The sequence below is a fragment of the Echiichthys vipera genome, assembly GCF_963691815.1.
Source record: "Echiichthys vipera genome assembly, chromosome: 18".
Classification (NCBI taxonomy): Eukaryota; Metazoa; Chordata; class Actinopteri; order Perciformes; family Trachinidae; genus Echiichthys; species Echiichthys vipera.
The window spans coordinates 3919628-3941119 of NC_139843.1; the positions used below are offsets into that span (position 1 = coordinate 3919628).

The 21492-nt window shown below is 41.0% G+C and overlaps 1 protein-coding gene and 1 long non-coding RNA gene across 2 annotated transcripts in view; both read left to right on the plus strand.

Annotated features, from left to right (window-relative positions):
- Window positions 1-7888: 7888 nt before the first annotated feature.
- On the plus strand, window positions 7889-8999 carry LOC310960932. The gene is made up of 3 exons (XR_014593615.1): window positions 7889-7959; window positions 8352-8448; window positions 8725-8999. It is a non-coding gene; the product is annotated as an uncharacterized lncRNA (long non-coding RNA).
- Window positions 9000-11466: 2467 nt separating this feature from the next.
- The window catches only part of skap1 (src kinase associated phosphoprotein 1), a 34279-nt gene continuing 24253 nt past the window's right edge, over window positions 11467-21492 (plus strand). The window contains exons 1-4 of the mRNA XM_083932800.1: window positions 11467-11658; window positions 13127-13232; window positions 13823-13851; window positions 14010-14126. Coding sequence (XP_083788926.1) covers window positions 11619-11658; window positions 13127-13232; window positions 13823-13851; window positions 14010-14126 — 292 coding nt within the window. The 5' untranslated portion in view covers window positions 11467-11618. The remainder of the gene's footprint in view (window positions 11659-13126; window positions 13233-13822; window positions 13852-14009; window positions 14127-21492) is intronic.

Genomic DNA, 21492 nt, shown 5'->3' on the forward strand with positions numbered 1-21492 from the left:
CCTAAAGCTGAGGTTCACGCAGAGTTCAGGCACAAATGAATGCAGAGTCAATCTGTCAAGACACCAGAGTGGCTCGGAGAAGTCGACTCCATAGGGCCTCTCATGCTTCAAATTTTTAGCAGGTATTGCTTTTAATATTTAGACTGAAGAGATTATAGGTCATTTTGTGAACGTTCCTGGCTCATGCAAACTAGAAACCGTTATACGTTCAAGATGTTTCTAGGAAATGGAAGTCAGCGATCATTTGAATCATATCCGCATGAGTATGCAGTTCTCCTACAACTATATTAAAAATTAATACAGTACCACTAATAGAAGTTACAGTTGAAATACCATACAGCACATTACTGTAAATTAAAAAAAGGGCGAGGGGTTTGTTGTCATGCATTTCTTTATTAAAAGCAAAAGCTTCCAGAGAGAGTCACAAGGCCAAGGACCGGGGAGGTGACAATCGATGTGGTGAATAGTGACAGATTCAACAAGAGAAAGGGGACGGTGCAGAGAACAAGTGTGGGACTTCATTCCAGAGGTGTGATCCCTGCCATCTCTGTGGGTAATACCTCAGCGCTCCCAGCGGGCTCTCCATCTGGAGGTGTCAGAGTCGGTGCTGCAGCCAACGCCGCGGAGACAGATGTTCAGCTGTGGGAAGAGGAGGAGGATGTTTTTCACCCTTCGGATCAGCTCTTCGCCTTCTGCCGGAGTATGTAGGGCAAGGAGAGGAGAGAATGGTTAATGAACGCGGGAGGGGAGAAGACGGAAGATCATTTATGGTCACAAAAATAATCAGAAACTCCGCCAGAACACCTGACTGCACAAACACAAGGGCTATTAATACCTACAGCAGCCGAGCTCTTTCTCCTCAGATACCTTACACATCTTTAACCGGCCCGCCTCCTCCCTCTGCACTTTGTTTGAGGTCAACCCGGTGCTGTTTGTACCCCATGCTGCTGGCAGTTGTTGCAGGCTCTTTTACAAGTCTATTGCCATGCTCACTTCCTTGGTTTTCTACCAGTTCCTCTGTCGCATGTCACTCTGCAGGGTCCCGGGGCTTCAAAGGGAAACTAGATACAGTATTCATGGGATAACGGGGGGTTGGTCATCTAAGAGATACCACAGAGAAGTCATTTTTATTGCTGGTTGTCAAACAGCTCTTCATGTTAGCAACATTTATCACATATACAGTACCATGGTGACAGGACTCAGAGAGGAAGGAGCAGCTGCTGAAGTGTGAGAAACAGAGCAATATTGATAATATTATGATGTATTAATAAAACGTATCAGAGCTTTTACGTAGGGATGCACTGATTGTGAAATCCTGCGTCTATGATGATGTTTTTTTGTTGTTATTTATTCCCTTTGGTGTCAAGGAAACATCGTTATAGTATAATAAAATGAATAACTGAGATGTTTTTGCCTTTTTATCAGGTAAAAGGTTGCTGCTGCAGTGTCTTTTTTGCCAATAAGCCAATTAAAGTCGACAATGTCCGGCCGGTAAATCAGTGCATCCCTACTTTTCCGGCATAGAACAAGAAAGTCCTATTTTCATCGATTCATCTGCATATTAGTTTCTTGATGAGTCGTTTGGTCGGTAAAACACAAGGAAAGAGTGAAAAAGGCCCAAGGTGATGTAATCAAATGTCTTTGTTTTGTCTAAACAAAAGTCCGGATTCCTAAATATATTACATTTAATACACTGTAAGACATTAAAGCAGCAAATTCTCACATTTAAGAAGCTGGAACCATCAAAAGTTTAGCATTAATCGAAGTAATTGCTGTTTAATTGTCTGACTCTTTGACTGACTGCCGCAGCTGTCAAGTAAAAGTTGGAAAATTTAATCATAAATAGGATAATTAATAATTTTTTAAGGAGGTTTCCTAAACACCCAAACCGTCGGTGCAAACGTCGATGGGTTAAAAGGTAAAATGTGACAATGCACTGCAAGATATCCAAACTCTTTACATTCTTATTATTATTCTGACACATATATTTGAATCGCTGTATATGTTTTCACAGAGCATGTAATGCAGAAAATGATGCTTGGGGGTGATTTAGAAATGGTGCCATTACGTCGTTCTTGATTTAAACGGTCATCAATTAACTGATACTGAACATGCAGCACTGACGTTTATTTATTCTTTATTTTCTCAGAATTAGTTGCATGTATAATGTATAATAATGTTGAATATTCAGTGAGTGTTTGTTTAGGAAAGCAGCCTCCTGAGGAGCTCTGCAGAGTCACAAAATCATGACTGAAACAAAATCAAAATGTCATTATATTGGCCCCAGTATTGGTGATTTTTTGTCTCATCTATGCCACATCAGAGCTCTAATCATTTTAACAAAAACTATACTTTTCAGCACTTCTTAAGAAGGTGACAAAGTGTTGCAGCAATGATTTCCCCCCAGCTCTTCCTCTGTTGAAGCCTTGTGGGGAAATGCTGCCTAGTTATGAATGGCACACTCTCTTCTTCCTTTGTTATGGCACTGAGGCTCTTTTTAGCCCAGGCAGGCTGGGAGATTCTTGACAACCATCCCCCATCCGAGTTAGGCTCTATTGGATCTGGAAGCGCCAGCCGACCTGAAGCCCCAGCCTCCTGGGTCCCACTGCGACTGCATCCTTTCCCCACTCCATCAGCATAGTAACTGAGAGAGACAAGTGACTTGGCCAGGGTTAACGTCTTAATACTCCCTGGGATTGCCTCCAGGATCCAAATGGCTACCCCTAATAGTTTTCCTCCTCAGCGTGCCTGTCAGACCGCCATGACTATATGCCGTAAGAAAAACAAGACTAGCTGAGAGGCAGCGTAACGAAGCAGCACAATGAAATAATGAGGGGTGGTGAGGAAGAATAGAGCGCCCATGAAATGTGTAAAGATACAGGTCGGAAATGATGCTCGCCTGCCCCCCCCCCAACAACACTGATGCCTGGATATTTTGCATGGAGAGGCTGTAACACTTGGGAATTAAACCGGCTTCTTCATTTTTTTATTTTTTCCTTTAGAGCCCAGGAGGGGGGGAAAACCAGAACTCAATCAGTGTCACGTCACATGGTTCAAAGCGGCCAATTCGATGCTGCCAGGAGGCTGAGAAATGCAAGGTGACAGTTCATTTTACCAGTGACAGTGTGTCGGTCTCGCTTGCTGGTTCCCCCCAGTCAATTCCCAGCGAGGAGTGAAGGTTGAGCGTTGGTGGAGACAGACAGCAGCAGCAGCAGCAGCAGCAGCAGCAGCAGCAGCAGCAGCAGCAGAGGCAGTGGCGGCGGCTCCCCCCCTCTCCCTCCTCATCCTCACCACTCTCTCATCGACCCCGCTCTGCTTTGTATTCCAATTAACTGGACAGAGGGAGAGGCGGCGGTGTGCAGGACCACAAGCACGGGCAGACACACTCCTCTGGCGTCTTTCCAGTCTCTCAATCCCACTGCTATCAATAGTGCCGTGCTCCTCTGTTCCCCTTTCCTTTCCCTTCCCCTTTTGCCTCTCTCCTTGCCTCATGACAAGGGCCAGTTGTTCCAGGGGGGATAATTCACAGATTCTTCTTTAACAACTGCCTCTGGGGACAATGTCTGTGCAATGAAAAATAGCTCCCTCTCATGCATTCATACATCACATGTAATAGAGGTATGTAATCACTCAGTCGAGTCGACGCACTGCGAGCTGTAACTGCTCTCCTTAACAGACACCTCAAATAATGCTGCATTAATATTTTGAAATGGCTCATATATCCTAACATAATACAATTTGAATGATTTTCTATTCAATGCTCTCAGGGGCTAACATTGATTTGAGTACAAGCTGAGGTAAACCCGCCCCGAGTCAGTCAATATGTGTGGCTGACTGAAGGTTGTAGATTTAGCGCAACACATTTGCTCTTCTGTCTTTTGTGTCCTCAATCTATCATCAGTTTCTTTCTCTTTCCTTTTTTTTACCTCGCCCTCCACCAGAGCCCCCCTACGCTGACACGTGTTTGAGCAATGGGTGGGTTGGGAATACAATGATTCTGAGGAAATCCGAAAAGTAAACTACCTTCTTTGAGCAACGCAAACATTTACAACAGACCCTTAAGAACCAGGCCAAACACCAAATTTCCTTTATCGAGGGTGTGAATATGCTGTGACAAGTTTAAATCAGGGCCATGTCTGAGCACAGACCGGAGAGATTTGCTGTTGTTAAAGGTGACACCTTTTCCTCCAGAGCGATTCATGCCAAGGTTTTAACCGAGTGGTAAGAGTATAACCTGCAACTTTAAGATTTTAAATGGTTGTCTCTTAGTCAAAACCATAACAAAACGTTTGGCGATGCCGTGAAGAAGCGTGGGATCATGGGAAACAAACGGACCCGTTGATTCAAACCAGTAAAAACACTTCAATGAAGCAGTTCCACGTTAAAAGTCTGTGTTTCTATGACGCTGTACGGCGACGCAGGACGTCCTGGAGGGGTTGCGTTTGCTCAGCTCGTTTCTCTGATGATTTAAAGTTATTATCTGCAGACGTCTCCTCCTCTCCCAAACAAACGGACCCGGTTAAAACCAGAAAAAGCACTAAATAAAGCAGTTTCACATGTACGTTTGTCTGACGTTGTTCGGGCCGAGCTGCTGCCAACGGTCGCTCAGCTTTGTTTCTCTGACATCCGATGACTAAAACCTTTCATCTGGATGAAATAAAGTGTCAAAAACAACTAAAATCTAAAAGGTGTTTGGTAAAAATGTGTCTTAAATGTGGATAAAAAGTCAATTTTATGAAGAGGACACAAAAAAGAGCATATGACGCAATCGACAGGCGACAAAACAGAGCGTTACTTTGATTAAAATGACCGATTTCTCTGGTTTGAACACTGCTGGAAACATTTGTGATGATGTAACTAAGAATATAACGTAGGTCTAGTTGTTTTTTGACTTTGTAAAATGTTACAAATACCTAAAGCCGCTGAATCACATCACTTCCTTTCCTGAAATAAAGATAAAGACAAACAGAGCCTGAAAGACAGGCATGTTTGCTTCACTATTTGTCCCTCTGGACTGTAAAAAAAAGAGTTTATCTTGAGAATGCAATGCGGTGTGTGTGTGTGTGTGTGTGTGTTTGCAGGACAGGATACACACACACACACACACACACACACACACACACCCTTCATGCCCTGAGGATCCTCCTGACTCTCTCCTGGCTCTATCAGATCAGAGAGACCTGCTGTCCCTCCCCACACCGCAATGCAAATGAAAAGGAATGCGCTGATAAAAGGCCAGATCCTAAAGATGAGAGGGCAGAAGGAGGACAGGGGCAGCGAATGCTAAAGGGGGGGAGAGCCTCTTGGGGAGATGAGAGGTGGCGGAGGAGTCAGTGTTGGTAGTAGCGGGAGATCATAGCCTTGCTCCCCCTCAGCTGCGTTTGATACAGGGCTTTTGTCGCTCTTTCAGCGGTGCATTGTTGGGTGGTGTAATCCCCGTCGGATTACAAAGGGCTTCCCTTTTCATATGGGGCTGACCCAGCAGGCAGGTGGCTGGGGCTCTGTGGAGCTGTCAAGGGGAGGGAACCTCTTTTCCAGGGGAGGGGACCCCAGTTCCTCTTACCTTCACAGGGGCTTTTTGCTGGGAGGCCAGTCAGGCGCAGGTCAACGTGGGGACGATTCTGACATGGGACTCAACTCGCCCTGACCCCGTGGCTTCCTGTAGAGACGTGACAGGGAAGGAGGCCGTCGGGAAATATCAAGCGTTCAACATGAAATACAGGAAAATACTGAACATATGCATGAAGGAAAACTGTGTAAATGAATGTGTGAGAGTAAAATGCAACATTTTGAGATAATCCGGCTGTTAAGACGTGACGTAACACCCTTTCAAAACGGGATTTCCGGGTCCAAGCCTTGTATTTGCTGCAGTGGCGTGTTCCCCGTTGTTTGAACAGATCTAAGTTTTTAAAAAACACTGTTATTGTCATTTTACCGCTTTCGTATCGATGAAAAAGACGTCTAACTGACGAAAGAGGTGACCGTAATTGTTCACATGCTCGGCCGTTGTGTCTGTTCTGTTTCAACCGAGCGTTTGGACCCGGAAGTCTTATTTTGAAAGGGTGTTACATCAGACTGAACGGCCAGATGAGGCACATAGAAACCATTTGCGTGTCTTATTACATGCCTTTGGACTGCAGGAACAACATTTGTTTTAAGAAATGAAACCCCAAATTGCAAGTTATCCCTGCACACATCGATGCCTCCTCTATTTTTCTTCTCTCCACCCATTTCTGTTAAAATATTCAGGCAGGTTAGTCTGTGAAATAGAAATTAATGTTGTTAATGTGTAGTGTGATGTTGCTCAGGATATGAAATAATTATCTTGTGAGCTTGAATACACATTAGTCCAGCGCAGCCTTGACTGATACCCGGTGCATTCTGTCGATGTGAGCGGCGTCTGATTGAGCTTTGGTTCCTTGATGGCTTTCCTTGTAGTGTTTCAGTAATACAGGATCAATAAGGCGATAGTCAGACCCACCACTATTTCTACGTCAACCGTGTAGGCCTTTATAAAAACCTCCGTCCAGTGCATCCCATTGCTGTTCACCCTCTACTGGTAATATAAACCATTCATCCATGCCCTGTCAGATATAGTGAGGGACCAATTTAGTGATGCTGCATTCACATGTTGTCAGATATACCCTAATTAGGTTTCAAGCTTAAATCAAAGACCAATTAAAGTGGAGATTACTGTAATTTAAACAGTGAAAGTGAGAATTTCTGATACCCAGTTTGACAAGATGTGCAATTTAGCTATTTATCTAATTTAGTAATTGAGCCTGAACTGGTATATATATATTTTATTGTTGTGTGGCTGTGCTAAAACACCAGTTCCTTTTATGCACTGAAAGTGGTAAGATGGTACAGGAAGGCAGAATCTGCACAACATGGGTTCTTTATACATCAAGGCATTTAACTTTCACATTGAAATAAAAATATTTTTATATATTATTTCATTTTTTTTTAATGTTTTAGTGTCTTTTATTTATGTAATTAATGTGTTTACATTTAGATGTACATTTTTGGCATTGTGTATAACTATGGAAAATGTGGGAAAAGTATTATTTATATGGAATCTTTTCAATAATACATTTTAAAATGAATGATGTATGAATGTACGATGAAATACTAATATTAATTAAAAAACGTCATCTGAATTTTAACAACTCTGATGTACGATTTTTCACATACAGTAATTTACATGGAGGGTATGAGCACTTGAACGCCTCGCCCGTACTAACGTCGTGTAAAAGGTAAAAACGTACTCATAGCCAGTGTACATTCAAGTGAAACCACGTATTTTTCAAGCCTTTGCACCTTTACTGTAATGTTAGGTGATAAATATATGAACTTAATCAGAAATAAGGTTGTTAAAAGGAGAAACGTAGGCTGTCTTCAGAGGGCCAGGTAACCGTTAAACAAGCTAGCTAATGAACAGCCTCCAACGACGTCACATAGGAAACCTAGAACAATATAACAAAAAATATATATATTATTTTAATTACACAGATTACACAGTATTTTTTGGACGATTTTTCGTATAAGTTTGTATTTTATATTTAAGTTTATTTAAAAAAAAAAATATATAAAAAGAAAATAAAGGCGCTAAATTACTATTTCCGGTCTAACGGTCATCGCTAACGGTCACTGAACTAACCAACGGTTATGTGCGTGATTTAACGGTTAAAAGATGGAGTCACCAGGGCCCAGTATTTCAAAATTTGTAATCTGGATCAGAATAATCCGGATAATGAAATCCTCCTTTTCTCAGTCATGGATCACGGTGATCCTGCTGACTTTATCTGAGTATTTCAAAACACAGGCAGATCGGATCACTGTGATCTCTACCTGGCCGGATACGGATTTCCCAATCTCAAGTCTCCGCCTCCGGGATCTGAAACATGGTGGACTACTTCATGAAAGGAGTAGCAGAGAGCCGACTTTCACGTCAAAAGTGTAAGTTAACCGTCGTCTATTGTGTAGCGGTTTTAATACCATACGAACGGCAACCAACACATCATGCAAGCCAACTATTTGAATTGTCACCTTATTAAAAGCAGGCCGTGGCGATCTCTAATTGAGACGCGGCCGTGCTAACGGGAGCTAACGCGGCTCCATTGACTTGTGTGTTAAGCAGCTAGCGGGCTATCATTAGCGGCTATCATTAGCGTCACGTCATTTGCAACACGGCAGATTTACAGTATAAGCAGGCTGCATTGTGTACAGACCTGCTCAGTGCTTAGAAAACACAACGCAACACAGTTTGAGTATTAACTACAAGGTTTGTTCAGAAGGTTCAGAATGCTACAGTAGCCTAATGCTGGTGATGATATCATGTTTTTGTGTAGGCTACATAAACACAATTTGGGATTGTGGATTAAGATACTCATACACCTTCTACCTTCAGAGTCCACTCACAGCCATGGACCACTCAGCTACAACAGGGTGAGTGCTGGAAATCCTTGAAAATGCTTTAATTGTATTGATACATTTAAGACTTTCAAGTAATTGGAGTTTGAATACAGTGCTTGAAACTGCTTAAATTTGTAGTGGCATTACTTTCATGGTATTGGTCAGTGACACAATTAGAAACATTTCTTCATCCTAATTCCTCTCCAACATTGGTGAGAGCTTGTTTTTTTTTGCATTTCACTACACTGTTTTTAAACCTTGGTTTTAGCTTTGCATGTGACCAATAAACTTATCTATCTACCACATCAGGCACGGGGGCGAGAGCCAGAGCCAGCGCCAGAGCGACGGCGACGGAAGAGGCATGCCGGGGATGAGGAAGCCTATGAGAGGCTCCTCAAAATGGAGACCGAAAGGGCAGTCAAACAGACTGAACTGGCCAAACGGCAAATTAAGCTGACGCTGCTTCAGCAAAAAGAGACAGAATTAACAATCAAGCTGTTAGAGAAACAGCTTGACATTTGAAATAGCATGGTCCTCAGTGGTCACATTATTTTTTGTTGGAATAAAACTTTGTTTGGACCCTGCATTCCTTTGTCTTTCTCTGTTTTGGTACATGCAAGTTACAATGTTTGGTGAACTAGAATTTGAGAAATAATTGTAATTTTATTTACAGCAGTTTTACAGTGTGGTCAAAAATTTTACTATGCTTTACATTTTTTGATATTACTTAAATTACTTGTTAGAAGTACAACACTAACACTTAAGTGTAACAAACATCTTGAGTAACAATATCTAGGAGAAGTATGCGCTGAGAGTTTGTCAATCCAAGTCAAATCCACCTCTGAGGTGGGATTCAAATGATCCTGAAATTTTGGTATCAAGTTGATCCAGATATCTGACTTAACTTTTGAAATACCCAAATCAGCCTTTTATCTGGATTCAGGGGAGGATTGGATTACCAGAGCTGAAATCCTGATCTTCAGGATCAGGATTCTCCTGATCTGTGTTGAAATACCCAGTTTTCAGATCAGATCTAGATTTAATCCAATCCGACCAGGATAATCCTGTCAGATCACGTTTGAAATACTGGGCCCTGGTGAGTCTGATGGGCACGGATGTGGGGATATTAACCACAAACAGGTGGGGAAAGTCAGTCAGGTATTAAATATATTTATGCAGATATACTTTTAACTGAAATATAACACGTGAAGTTAGGGGACATGGCATTGCTGACTTGAATTAGGTTAGCTAACGTTAACAAGTTAGCCAACTGAAATGTTTAGGGCTAGGTAAAATAGTACTTTGACCACTTCCTGGTGTCGTTTTTATATGGAAGCCTATTTACGTCAATGTAATGAAGACAAACATACCATGTAAGTCATTTTAATGAGTATCTTAAAATAATTACTTAGTATTTCAAAAAATAAGGAGATAGTATCTCAAAATAGTGAGCTGCTAGTCAATATTTAAGCTACTTTGCCATTATTTTGAGATACTAAGTCAATATTTGAGATACTTTGTCATTATTTTGAGATACCAAGTCATTATTTGAGATACTTTGTCATTATTTTGAGATACTTTGTTATTATTTTGAGATACTAAGTCATTATTGTAAGATACTTTCTCATTAATTTGAGATACTAAGTCATTATTGTAAGATACTTTCTCATTAATTTGAGATACTAAGTCATTATTGTAAGATACTTTCTCATTCATTTGAGATACTACCTTTTTTTTAGAAACTAAGTCAATATATAGAACTACTAAGTCAACATTTTGAGATATTTCGTCATTATTTTGATATACCAAGTCATTATTCTGAGATACTAAGTCATTATTTTGAGATACTTTATTTTTTGAGATACTAAGTCAATGTATAGAACTACTATATGTATGATATTTTCTCATCATTTTAAGATACTGTCTTTTTTTGAGATACTAAGTCATTATTTAGAGATACTGAGTCAATATTTTGAGATACTATCTCATGAAAATGACTAACAGTATGTTATTTTTTCCCCATCACACTGGCGGAAACAGGCTTTCGTTCTTTAGGCAGAATAAACAGGTTATATTTCAGGCTGTATGAAAAATGATGAAATACAAAAACACCAAAGCTAGGCTGTCATTTATTTCACCATAAAACTGGGACCTACTGTGTTAACCAGACATCACTGTGCGGAGTGATATTTTGATATTATTTCAACAGTTTTTAAGATTTAAAAAGCTTTGTTTTTTAAGTGAAGAAACACCCAAGGGGCTAATTATTTAAATATAATGCGGTACTTTATTGATCCCAGTGGGGAAATTGTCTGTGTGGTCCTCTCTCTTTGCAGGGAGCTCAGGCTGCGAAAAGATCAGCAACCGAGCAGCTGGAGCTGGCTGCAGGGGTCCACTGTCTTGCTCAAGGACACTCAAACAGTCCAGACGCTTGCCAACATGGACGTGTGATCTCGGGTCGTTTGGATGAAGGTTTGAAAGTATGACTAAAGGGATTTTTACATTATTTACAGCACTGTAAAATGTAACAGGACATAGGCAAATGTTGATACGGTTGGTAGGCAACATTTACAAACCCAAATTCTGTTATCTATTTTGATTTGATTATGGGGTAAACAGGAACATATGCACAAGGGAAAGCAGAAGAGATAAAAAGAGAAGCAGAGATGTTATTTCAACCACCAGTCATATAATTAGTTTCCATAATCAGGTCTTTTGAGTGTTTCAAGTTGCTTATTTTGCATTTCACAACAAACACCTGCATATACATACGTATCTTTATCACAGGCAGTTTTGCTTTGCTTCGATGCTGCTAAAGGTATCCAATATACAGGATCAATCTTTCCACAGCAGTATTGTCGGTCAGACACAGGGGTTTTCTCAGTGTCAGTCAAACCTTGTCATCAGGCTCGAGTGAGAAACAAGAGTGCAGAGGAAGTTGTCATCTGTGCACCTGCTCCACCCCGTTTTGTGCAAATCTAGATGCATGCACGGAAGTTAGGTCTCAGAACAGGAGGACACAGGTGGTTAGATACTAGGCTGTGTGTCAGGCTCTTGTTTCTGTCATGGAGCTGTAACAGTATGGCAGAGGCTGCGTGTACATAGGCTGCCTTGTGGAGTAAAAATCAAAGTGTGACAGTGCGGAAAAAGTCTGAAAAGTCAGCGAACCATAGTGTCTCGGCTTGGACAGGTGAAAGCCGGGGATGGGGACAATCCCGAACGACATTAGGCGGCTTTTGGATGGTAACGTCTTTATTTTTTACTCTTAATAATGCTTTTTTAAAACCAGTACAGTTTTATTTTCCACTCCTATGACTAAATACGTGTGTAACTATGGACTCGAAGTGGAAGTAGGCATGCTATATCAGGACAAAATAATATTTAAAATGTACAAATTACATTTCTTCTGGTTGTGAACACAGACAGTTAAGCTAACCAAACATCTTTCTTTTTTATTCTTTATTTTGTTGCTCAGGAAAAACAAAAACTAGAAGAGGAAAAACACTGTACTGTGTCTTCACTACATTTGCATGTGCTGCTAGGCCATCAAACAGGGCCTTTGAAGGAACATTTGCATATGTCATTACTTTTGTTACATGCGAGAACATAAAGAAATTTAAGCAGATAAGTGATGTAGGCCAACCTGTTTTACAAACGGTGATCTTGCTACCCAGCTTTATATTACTATGACTTATATTACTATTTTCAAGTTTGTGGTTCACTTCAGTACCACTTCTTTGTCTCTGTCTTAAGATTTTCACAGGTCAGGCCACACACAGAGGAGTTTAACGCTTTTCGGTCCTGAAGAAGCACTGTAGTAGTGAAACCACAAGATGCCAGTCATCATTATAGAAGACAACAACAAATTAAATAATATTTGAAACACCAATTTGCATCCTCTTTACCTATGTGTCCATTTGAATGACATGTACAGTAAAGGCAGTGGGAACAAAACATACAGCTCTACTCTGTGTCACCTCGGATTAAACGTGCAGATTAAATGATCAAGTGTAGAAACAAGCTCTGGTGAAAACTGCAAGGATGTTTTGTTGGAATGCATTTTATTGTGCAGTTCACGTTGGCTCGACAATATGATGATATGCATCGTCGAAAGTATACAAAAATGTCTATCCTATATAGATTTTTCTATATTGTTTCTACTGCAGTGTGGAAAGCTCAACCGCTGGACGGGTTACAGCAACATTATTGTCATTTGGGTGACGCTGTTATGTTCATTTTGCACTAAAGTTCTTAGTTTAATGACAGTAAGTAGTAGTAAAATGCTCAGTACTACAGTAATTCACACCGGAGTATTAAAAAATAGGCTTAACCGCGTGGTTATTTCATATTTAATTTACTGAATAACCCAGAAACATAAAGGTTTATGTACAGTAAACCGAGACAGATTAAACAGGGATTAAATGAATGAAACAATAACAAAAAGCTTGTTGTGTTGGAATTCATTACAAATGTTTATGTTGTCCATCTGCTGAAAGAGTGGTGGCACAGTTTGACTTTAAGGAGGAAATACAGCAGTTCTCAAACTTGGTCAAAGGTCATTATATTTAGTGACCACCTGACTTCTCTTCCTACGTACTTTGAGCAAATGATGAGGGTTATATCCGTCATAAACATTATAAACCTGCTTGTGTTATTCAAAGTGTTTCAGTACTCGTCGTGCCGTGTTTACAGTGTTCTCTGTTCTCTGCAGACTGTGAGCTGTTTGTATCTGAGATCCTTCAAGACGAGGACCTCAGTGAAAATGCCGAAGAGACGCGGAAAGTCTTACTGAATAACTTCAGGGTCGTCCATGTGAGGTAGGACTCCACCTCTAGAAGCAACATTAAATCAGCGTTTGCAAGCTTTGCTAGTCAAGTGTCACGGTGCAATTTCACGCCGCCATTATCTAACTTTTGCTGCTCCTACCGCACAAGAACCTTAATTGTTGCTGTAATTGCTTTAAACACAGTTTGCAAAATTACATTTGAAGGAACTCATTTAGTCTTAATGGTGTCACCTTCAAGACTTCATGCTTGCTCTTATTTATTGTTATTAAAAGTTTTGCAAAGATCTCATGGAATAATCAGATTTGATCTGGGTGATTTAATCGTAATGTGATATCATTTCCAAGCTCGATGAACCCCCCCTTAAAAAAAAAAAAACACTGAAACTCTTGTAAGAAGTGAGGTTGTTTTACTCCGGAAACAGCTCCACTGGCGTTTCCTGCAGTGCACCTTAAGAGACGCATGCTCTGACACAGAAGACTTGAGGTTTTGTGGTCTTCAGTGCAGGAAACAATTGCTGTATTTTTTTTATTGGGGCGGAGTTGTGTGAAATAATGAAAATACAGAAATCTTCGCAATTCAGTGCAGCAGATTTTGACAGACACTTATTTTTGATTTTACAGAAACCCTCAAGAATTCCCCTTCCCCCAATGTAAGTCCAATTCCCCTGAATCTCTACCATCAAAGTCTTTTCTTAACTTGATTCACTCCCTCTCATTTACTTTATCTCTCTCTTCATTTCACCCAAATACATATTTTCTTGAACACACACACACACACACACACACACACACACACACACACGCTCAGCCGACTTTAGAGACGAAGACGGTTCTGATGACAACCGCAGTTCCAGTCTAGGTCGCTCTGCTCCATCGGACGACGCCTCAGTTGCCTCTGACTACCAGGATGATGGAGCCCCTGAGTGTGAGTTAACAATAGTTCGAACAATAGTCCGGATTCTAATTCCCTGTGGGTGTGTGTGTCAGTGTGTGTGTGTGTGTGTGTGCGTGTGTAAGAGATCTTAGGCTATTTGCGCAGTGCAGAGGTCTGAGCTCAAAAAGGCCTATTTCTAAATGTGGGTGTCTTATATGCGGCAAAGCAGCACTGATGGCTTTTTCCCTCACAACATCAAATGAAAAAAAAGGATAATTTGAGCAGCAGACATTAGCCCGGATTATACATATCACACTATCACTTTTAACCAAGGACAATGGAGTGAAATGTTAACCTTAATGGAACATACATGTCTGTATGATCTGTGTGAACACGCTGAAAGGCTACAGTGTGCGAGGTATTCTCCCCCAACAAAGGAAAAAGGAGGTGTCACAAGAGACAATGCGGTATTCCTCTGAGAAAACTAAACAAATGCAGTTTTAACAAACTACCATCGCCATCTTCACTGGCACACCTGCACCTCTCCACAGGAAGTGCAGTCTGCTGTATATTGTTTCTTCGCTCTCCTAATTTGAAAAAACAGACCCCATCTGTGAAATATCTTCCCCCCACCACCACCAAGCACCACCACCTCCTCCCTGCTGGCCTCCTACCTCTCTGCCTGGCTCCGGTGACATCAGTGACTCCTCCTCCTGGCCAGTGTGTGCAGGTAGGCTGTCCTGATGTTCCAGAAAAACGGGGGCTGGTGGTTCACAAAGGCCTGATTGGGGACCTAGAGCTCCCTCCAGTGGCAGGTCGTCAGCTCCTGATCTGTCCCCCTCAGCTGTATGTGTGGACTGTGGGAGGCATGGAGGCGGCCCACACAGAGAGGAGGCTTTGTAGCTGCAGGCTAATGCAGTGATTGATTGAGCCCGAGCCCCTCTATTCTTTCACAACCGGGTTTGAAATACAACACTGTACCTGAGGGGCCATGTGTGTTCCATCCCTCTCTCCCTCTTTATCAATCTTTCTCTCTATCTTCGCCTTCTTGGACTTGCCCTCCCTCCCGTTCAGACTTTTTGTATTTCTGACTCTATGCTCCAGCTAATAGCCCTTGACGTGACATGCCGCAGGTGGGCATTATTGACTTGGCTGCCTCAGGTGCCCATCTATACCCTGTGCTTTCTTTTTATGTGGAATTTCCCCGTAAGAAAAGAAAGAACATGTTGTCACCGTTTGCACTCGTTTTGTGATACCCATAGTTAATGCCAGCTGGATGTAGTCAAAAAAACCTTCTCCTTATTTGGAAATGTCTTAATGAACTCTTCTGTCTTCTCACAGAAGAGAAACCGCCGCCTTTCTCTGCAACTTTGGAAAAATAGAGTAAACAAATCACGGCAGATGGTGGGAAGATAGACCACAAGACAATCATAATTCATTTTTTTTTAATTTGTGCATTTAAGAATAAATAAGGCGAGATTTCCTCGGGGAAACCAACTAAATCAAACAATAAAATGCTTAAAAAATTCCCCTTAAGGCTATAACGATAACACACCCAACTACAAACTACGCCGTCTGTTACTGCGGATGCGATAGTTGTTAAAGCTCGAACATTGTGTCACGCTATTGTTGCTGTTAAATGTGAGAAATAGCCAATTATGCAGCACTACCAGAATCTGCCTTTTCTTTCATTTGCATTTCGCTTTGAATATCGAACGTCCCTCGACGCTAAACAACTACGCTTTGGAAAAAAAACACACACTTTATTGTTGGATCAATAATCATAACATTTGATTTTGTAAGACAAATTCACACCTCACAGCTTCTGTGTCTTTTTATGCTGCAACCATGTTAGCGTAGTGAATGGCCTGTGTCCTCACTGAAAGGGCATGTGGAGTTCATAGTTCACTCTCTGTTCACTGCCAGCTGAAAGAAGCGGCTCACACTTTTCTGCTGGGCGGTCTGTTTCAATGGAAGAGGGAGTGTTTGTGGGAAATAATGGGCATGACCACTTAATGAAATCAGAGCCATTTTTGGAGGAACAGTCATCCACGGTGAAAATTCGGATTTTCTTTTATTCCTTTTTAATGTAAAAATCTGCACCTTTTGTCACAAAAATAAATGGCAATTTTGTGATTTATAGAAAAGCATTTAAAGAGAAGATGGAAAATGAACTTTTTTGTTGTTTAATTGTGTCATTTTGTTTGAGGCTACTGTACACAATAGAGACTTTGTGACTCGGAGAACGTATTATCCGCGGTAATCGACTGCCTGCCTTCTCGCTGCTCTCTGTTCCCTAACCAGAGAGTGAGTGAGTGTGAAGTCGATGGTTGCCTTTACACGCAGGAGGAGCCTGTGCCGTTTGATTAGATGCAGTGGCCTGTTGTCTTCAGCGGACTGGGTGACACCAGATTTGTAATGGCTGACAGGAACAGATGGAGCCTCCATTGTTAGCCCGGGTGTCTGCATGGTAATGTGAACTGAGTTTCACCCGCCGACCGCACCGGTGACCTGACCGCGCCTGCAGCCTCACCCCAGCCTCGTCTGCCCCCTTCACCACCTACCTCTCTCTCTCTCTCTTTCCTCTCAGCTATTTGGGGCTCACACACATTTTCATCAGCATTTTTTTTTTTTTCATCTGCCATTCCCATACATTGGCATACATAAACAAACACGTATACACAAAATGTCTCCCTCTGGCATGTAGAATCTCTTTTACACACACACTCACACATAAATATATATATAGACCCCAGGAGACAGCCGTAGATGTGGGGCATTTAGCCCTGTCATGCTGTTTGCAGGTCAAGTTTACGAAGTTGAAATGGCCTGTTTGTTTTTCTTTGATTGGGGGGAGCACCGCTGGGCTCTCGGGGATGTTTGCTGGGAAGCTGCAGCGCTGACAGATGACTGCAGGAAGAGCTTTGTTTCAGGAGGCGTGTAGAAAAGATGATGCTTTTGATCCGTCTCTCTGTTCTTCTTCCTCGTAATTGTAATGATTCTGTTACGATGCACCACGTACTCTGTATTTCCTCAGGTGTGGATGTAGAATTTATTAACAACACTTGTGCATGTGCATGTTATTTCCTGCTGCACTCATAATGGACTTTATCTGTTTGCGATTGGTTATTGAATTATATGATCCTCGCATTCAGTACTAACATTTACTGTATATAATCTGTGTTGGCTAACGGAGCCTGACACCAACACGGGACTTTTGAGACCGCTACGGATTTTAGAAGGGAAAATTCACAGATTACTGATGTAGCGGCTGTTATAGTGAATTCTTAAGAAGAAAAATAGACCCTTTTCCTACGTGGATTTTGCACAGATATGACTCTGCAAAGGCACTCAGAAGGCTGCTTTCTTTAATACAACAATTAATTTGTATTAAATAATAATTATCATTATTTAATTTCAAATGTATAACAGTGTTAGCCAATTCTAGAAATGGACACTGACTGAGATATTAAAACATTAATAAAAATAATGAAAAGGCTCAATGACCACATTTCTAAAACACCAAAAGCACCGTATTTTACATTAAATGTTCTGTAAAATAAGTTTTTCATATCAGCTCATATTGGAAAACGTAGAGACATCGAGATCTCTGTGAATCAGAAATATTCTTATAAGTGAACAGCTCATATCTCCAATGCTTCAGATTATCAGAAATGTTTTAATTTAGGCAGGTACGGCGACAACTACCTGTTATTTTTTTTATTTTCTCGTTTAATCAACTCATCATTTGGTCTCTAAAACTTTCAAAACTAGTGAAAAATGTCAGCCCAAAGAGATTTCTTCAGATGACTTTTTTCCATTCAAACATTCACAGTTTGGACAAAGAAATCATCGTCTTACACACGAGATCTGGGGAATGTTTTGCATTTAAAATCAATTATCCAAATATTAAATCAATGAATTAAACTTGCACCAAAGGCTGACGTGTTCTGTTGTGTTGGCCTATTTAAAGAATGCAGGAATGTAACTCCTGTCAGTGATTACTGTGCCGACCCAATTTCCTAAACCAATTACTTGCAACAGAATGCAGTAGGATAACCAATTTGAATTTATGTCTCGCTGTTGCATATTTCCCATTTGAATATGAGGCGCCAATGCACAGTAACAACATTATTACACAGTGCTGGTAAATAGAATATTAAATCTAAATTTTGTCATTTTGGCTGAAGCTTGAAAAAGCTATATAAAGTGAAGTGCTTTTGAGGGTGCATGCCCGGAGTCTCTTGGCTGGGAGGAAAAACGAGGCCAGCTGAAGGATTGATGCTCCATTAGAGGGTTAATCAGCAATGTTTAAAGTGCCAACTGGCCCCTTGGCTGTGTTTGAAGGCAAATTAAGTCGTGGAGAAAGAGCAAGTTTCTGTGTGCTTCATAGGAATGAATGACATTATAAGGACAAAAGTGTTGAAACATAGCTTAGTCGCACTTGTCTCGTTTCTTTCTAGTGTATATGCAGCACCTGGGTAGTATTTTGGGTCTACGTTGATGACCTCCTCGCAGGTTTGTTGGCCCGTGGTCATGCTGTCTGCCCACGTACTGAACTCTTGACCCTTGACCTCTTCTCTTGACCAACCTGTGACCCGTCTGCACTGCAGTCCAGAGTTGTGTGAATGATTGTGCTTCCTGTCACACAACGACCCATCAGTCACAAAGTTTCTTTTGGAGTTTCCCTGATAAACATCTACTGTATCTATCCGTCAGAATATCCGCCTGGAGATCCATTCTTCACGGCGTTCATCGGTGTATGGATTTCGTGACATTTGGGGAGCAGCAGCTCGTTTGCAAGGAAGCGAGGAATATGTTAATGACCTCCAGTCTTCCTCATTCTCCTTCGCTCTCCTTTCCTCTCTCAGTTGCAGCTGATGTGCTTTTCTAGAAACACACACACACGCGCACACACACATTACGAGGCAGGAGCAGGCTCTGTGCATCGCTGCGACTGCTTGCCACCAGGGTTCAAAAGTTCACACTATTCCCCTAGGGCTACTGTGCTGCTGCAGATGCTGATAGTCTTTTCTTTCTCTCTCTTTCCCTGCTGCCTTTCTCTCCCTCTCTCCCTCGCTGTTTACACTATTAATCTTGTACACTCTCTCTCACACACTCACTCACACTGCCTGGCAAGAAGAGAGCGGCTTGAAGGGGGGATTTGGACGTATTTAACCGAAGGGCATCCATCACTCTCATCTCTCAGCTTCACCCCCACCAAAAGCCACACCGTGTAGTTTTTGCATCCTCCCCTTTTTTTTGTAAGCCCTCTGATGTAGCTCTCCCCTCATTTGCTTTGTTTTATTGTAGCATTGCATATAATTACATCCCTCTGTTGCCTCTGGTGTAGCGCCGTGTTGAAACCCAGGGAAAACAGGCGAAGGTAAATGTGCAGCAGTCCATCTGTAAAGAGGCACATAGGCAGAATGCAAAGTGGGAAGCTGGGGCAGGGTGGCTCCTAATCTCCCCCAGAGCTGTCAATGTCACAGACAAATAGCAAAACTATCAGATGCGGCGGGTTCACCCAGAGGTTAGCGTTCCCAGGTACCTCCTGCATTCACTCCCTCTCTTTCTCCCCTTGCCTTGCAAATGAGAATTTGATTTTGCCCTCCACTGGAATCCATTTCTGGAGATGAATGAAGTTTCAATGCCAAGCCCAGGTGGCCCCGCTGATTTCTTAGGGAAATAAATGGCGACGGGAGAGATGTGTTGGCCTGTACACAGACAGTGACACGCCGTTTTCCAGTGCCTCTGGGATCCCTCTGTTTAATTGTTGCTGTAATGTAGCACTTTAAGGTCATTAACATGCCCTTGTGGAGTTATTCCGGGATGCTGAGGATGCATCCCTTTTTACGCCGGGTTCTCCGCTCGCCTGGAAGAAGTCAGCATTGTGTGTGTGTGTGTTTGCCAATTGGGACAGGACTGCCGTGGGCTCGTATGGTGTTGGAAGATTGATGGAAATTATTTGCTATTGATTTATTAGTGGACTATGTGTAAGTTAGCTTATCTCAAAGACATGCAATCAAAAGCCTGTCGATTTTATGGAAGAGGAACTTGTTTGTCTTTATAAATAAATTATAAACAACTACACTAAAGTTGTATTTCAACAGAGCAACTTGTGAAACAGCACTAATAACAATTAAAGTGACAGCATTAACAAAAAAAATGCAATGGGCCTCAAATAAACATGATTTTAATATGGATTTTTTTGCTTAATTAAATATGTTCAGTGATTGTAATTTTGGCTGCGTGTGGTAAAACGGTACAAAATGTGTGGAAACATTAAATCAAAAAATAGTGAAGTAATGAGAATGTTTTATTGTTTAGAGTTCACTTTATTTTTCTCTGGGTTCATTTGTATTTCATCATAAAACCCGTTTAAATTACTTCTGCTGCAGTTAAAGTCAGAGAGTTTGATTTAGAGTTTTCCTGCCAACGAAACGCCACAACAACGATTTGTTTTATGTTTTTACGGGTTTATTTACTTATTTATTTATAAACCATTCTTTCCCAATTATTCCCTTACTTGCCTGTAAATTTCAGCCGGTTACATGAAATGATAAAACATATATATACACATTTAGTAAGTTATATACTGACACAATAGTTCTATGATTTAATTTGTTTCAGCTTGTTTCAAAATAGAAAAACAAGCAAATAAGATTTACAACATATTGGAATTTGTTACTAAAAAAGGCCAAATTAAGTAATTATTCAGCCGTTACTCGTATTTATTCATGAAAGACTGAATGGAGACCTTCCTAAATACTTTCAATATATCACAGTAATAATGATTTTTAGAGCACAGAATTTAAATAAATAAAAAACAAACTGTACATTTTATGGTGGCATTTAATAGGAAAATGTGCAAAAATGGAGATTTATTAATGGGAACATCTGTTTTTATTATATTATTTATATAAATCACAATAAGATCCACTGAGAATATTTAAATAAATACTCTTATTTTAAACGAAACCACCTTCTATATATTGAAATAACAGATTTTAACGGGCGTTTGGCTTTATTTTCCGTGGCAGAACATCTTTCCTGTAGCACCTGTTGCCCGTTGGACTCGTCTGTGATTAATGGAAGGAGTCAAAGAATGATAGCATCATATAATTGTTTATTGGCCCAATATGTAACAGCAGTGACAATAAAATAAGACCAATTATATCGAGAGGTAATGGGCACGAGATAGAAGCTCAGGCGGCGTAGTGCAATAACACGGTCCTCGCGAACATACTTACTTACCATTATTGTTAAAATTATATTTAAAGCATTTTAGTGGAAATAACAGGAGCATTTTAAAGTTGTAATAACTGTACATTCAGAGAGCGAGTGCGTCGATTTTCTCTGAGTGTTTTTCCCTCCAGGCTCTGTCGTTGATTGTGTTATATCCCGTTTTTATCAC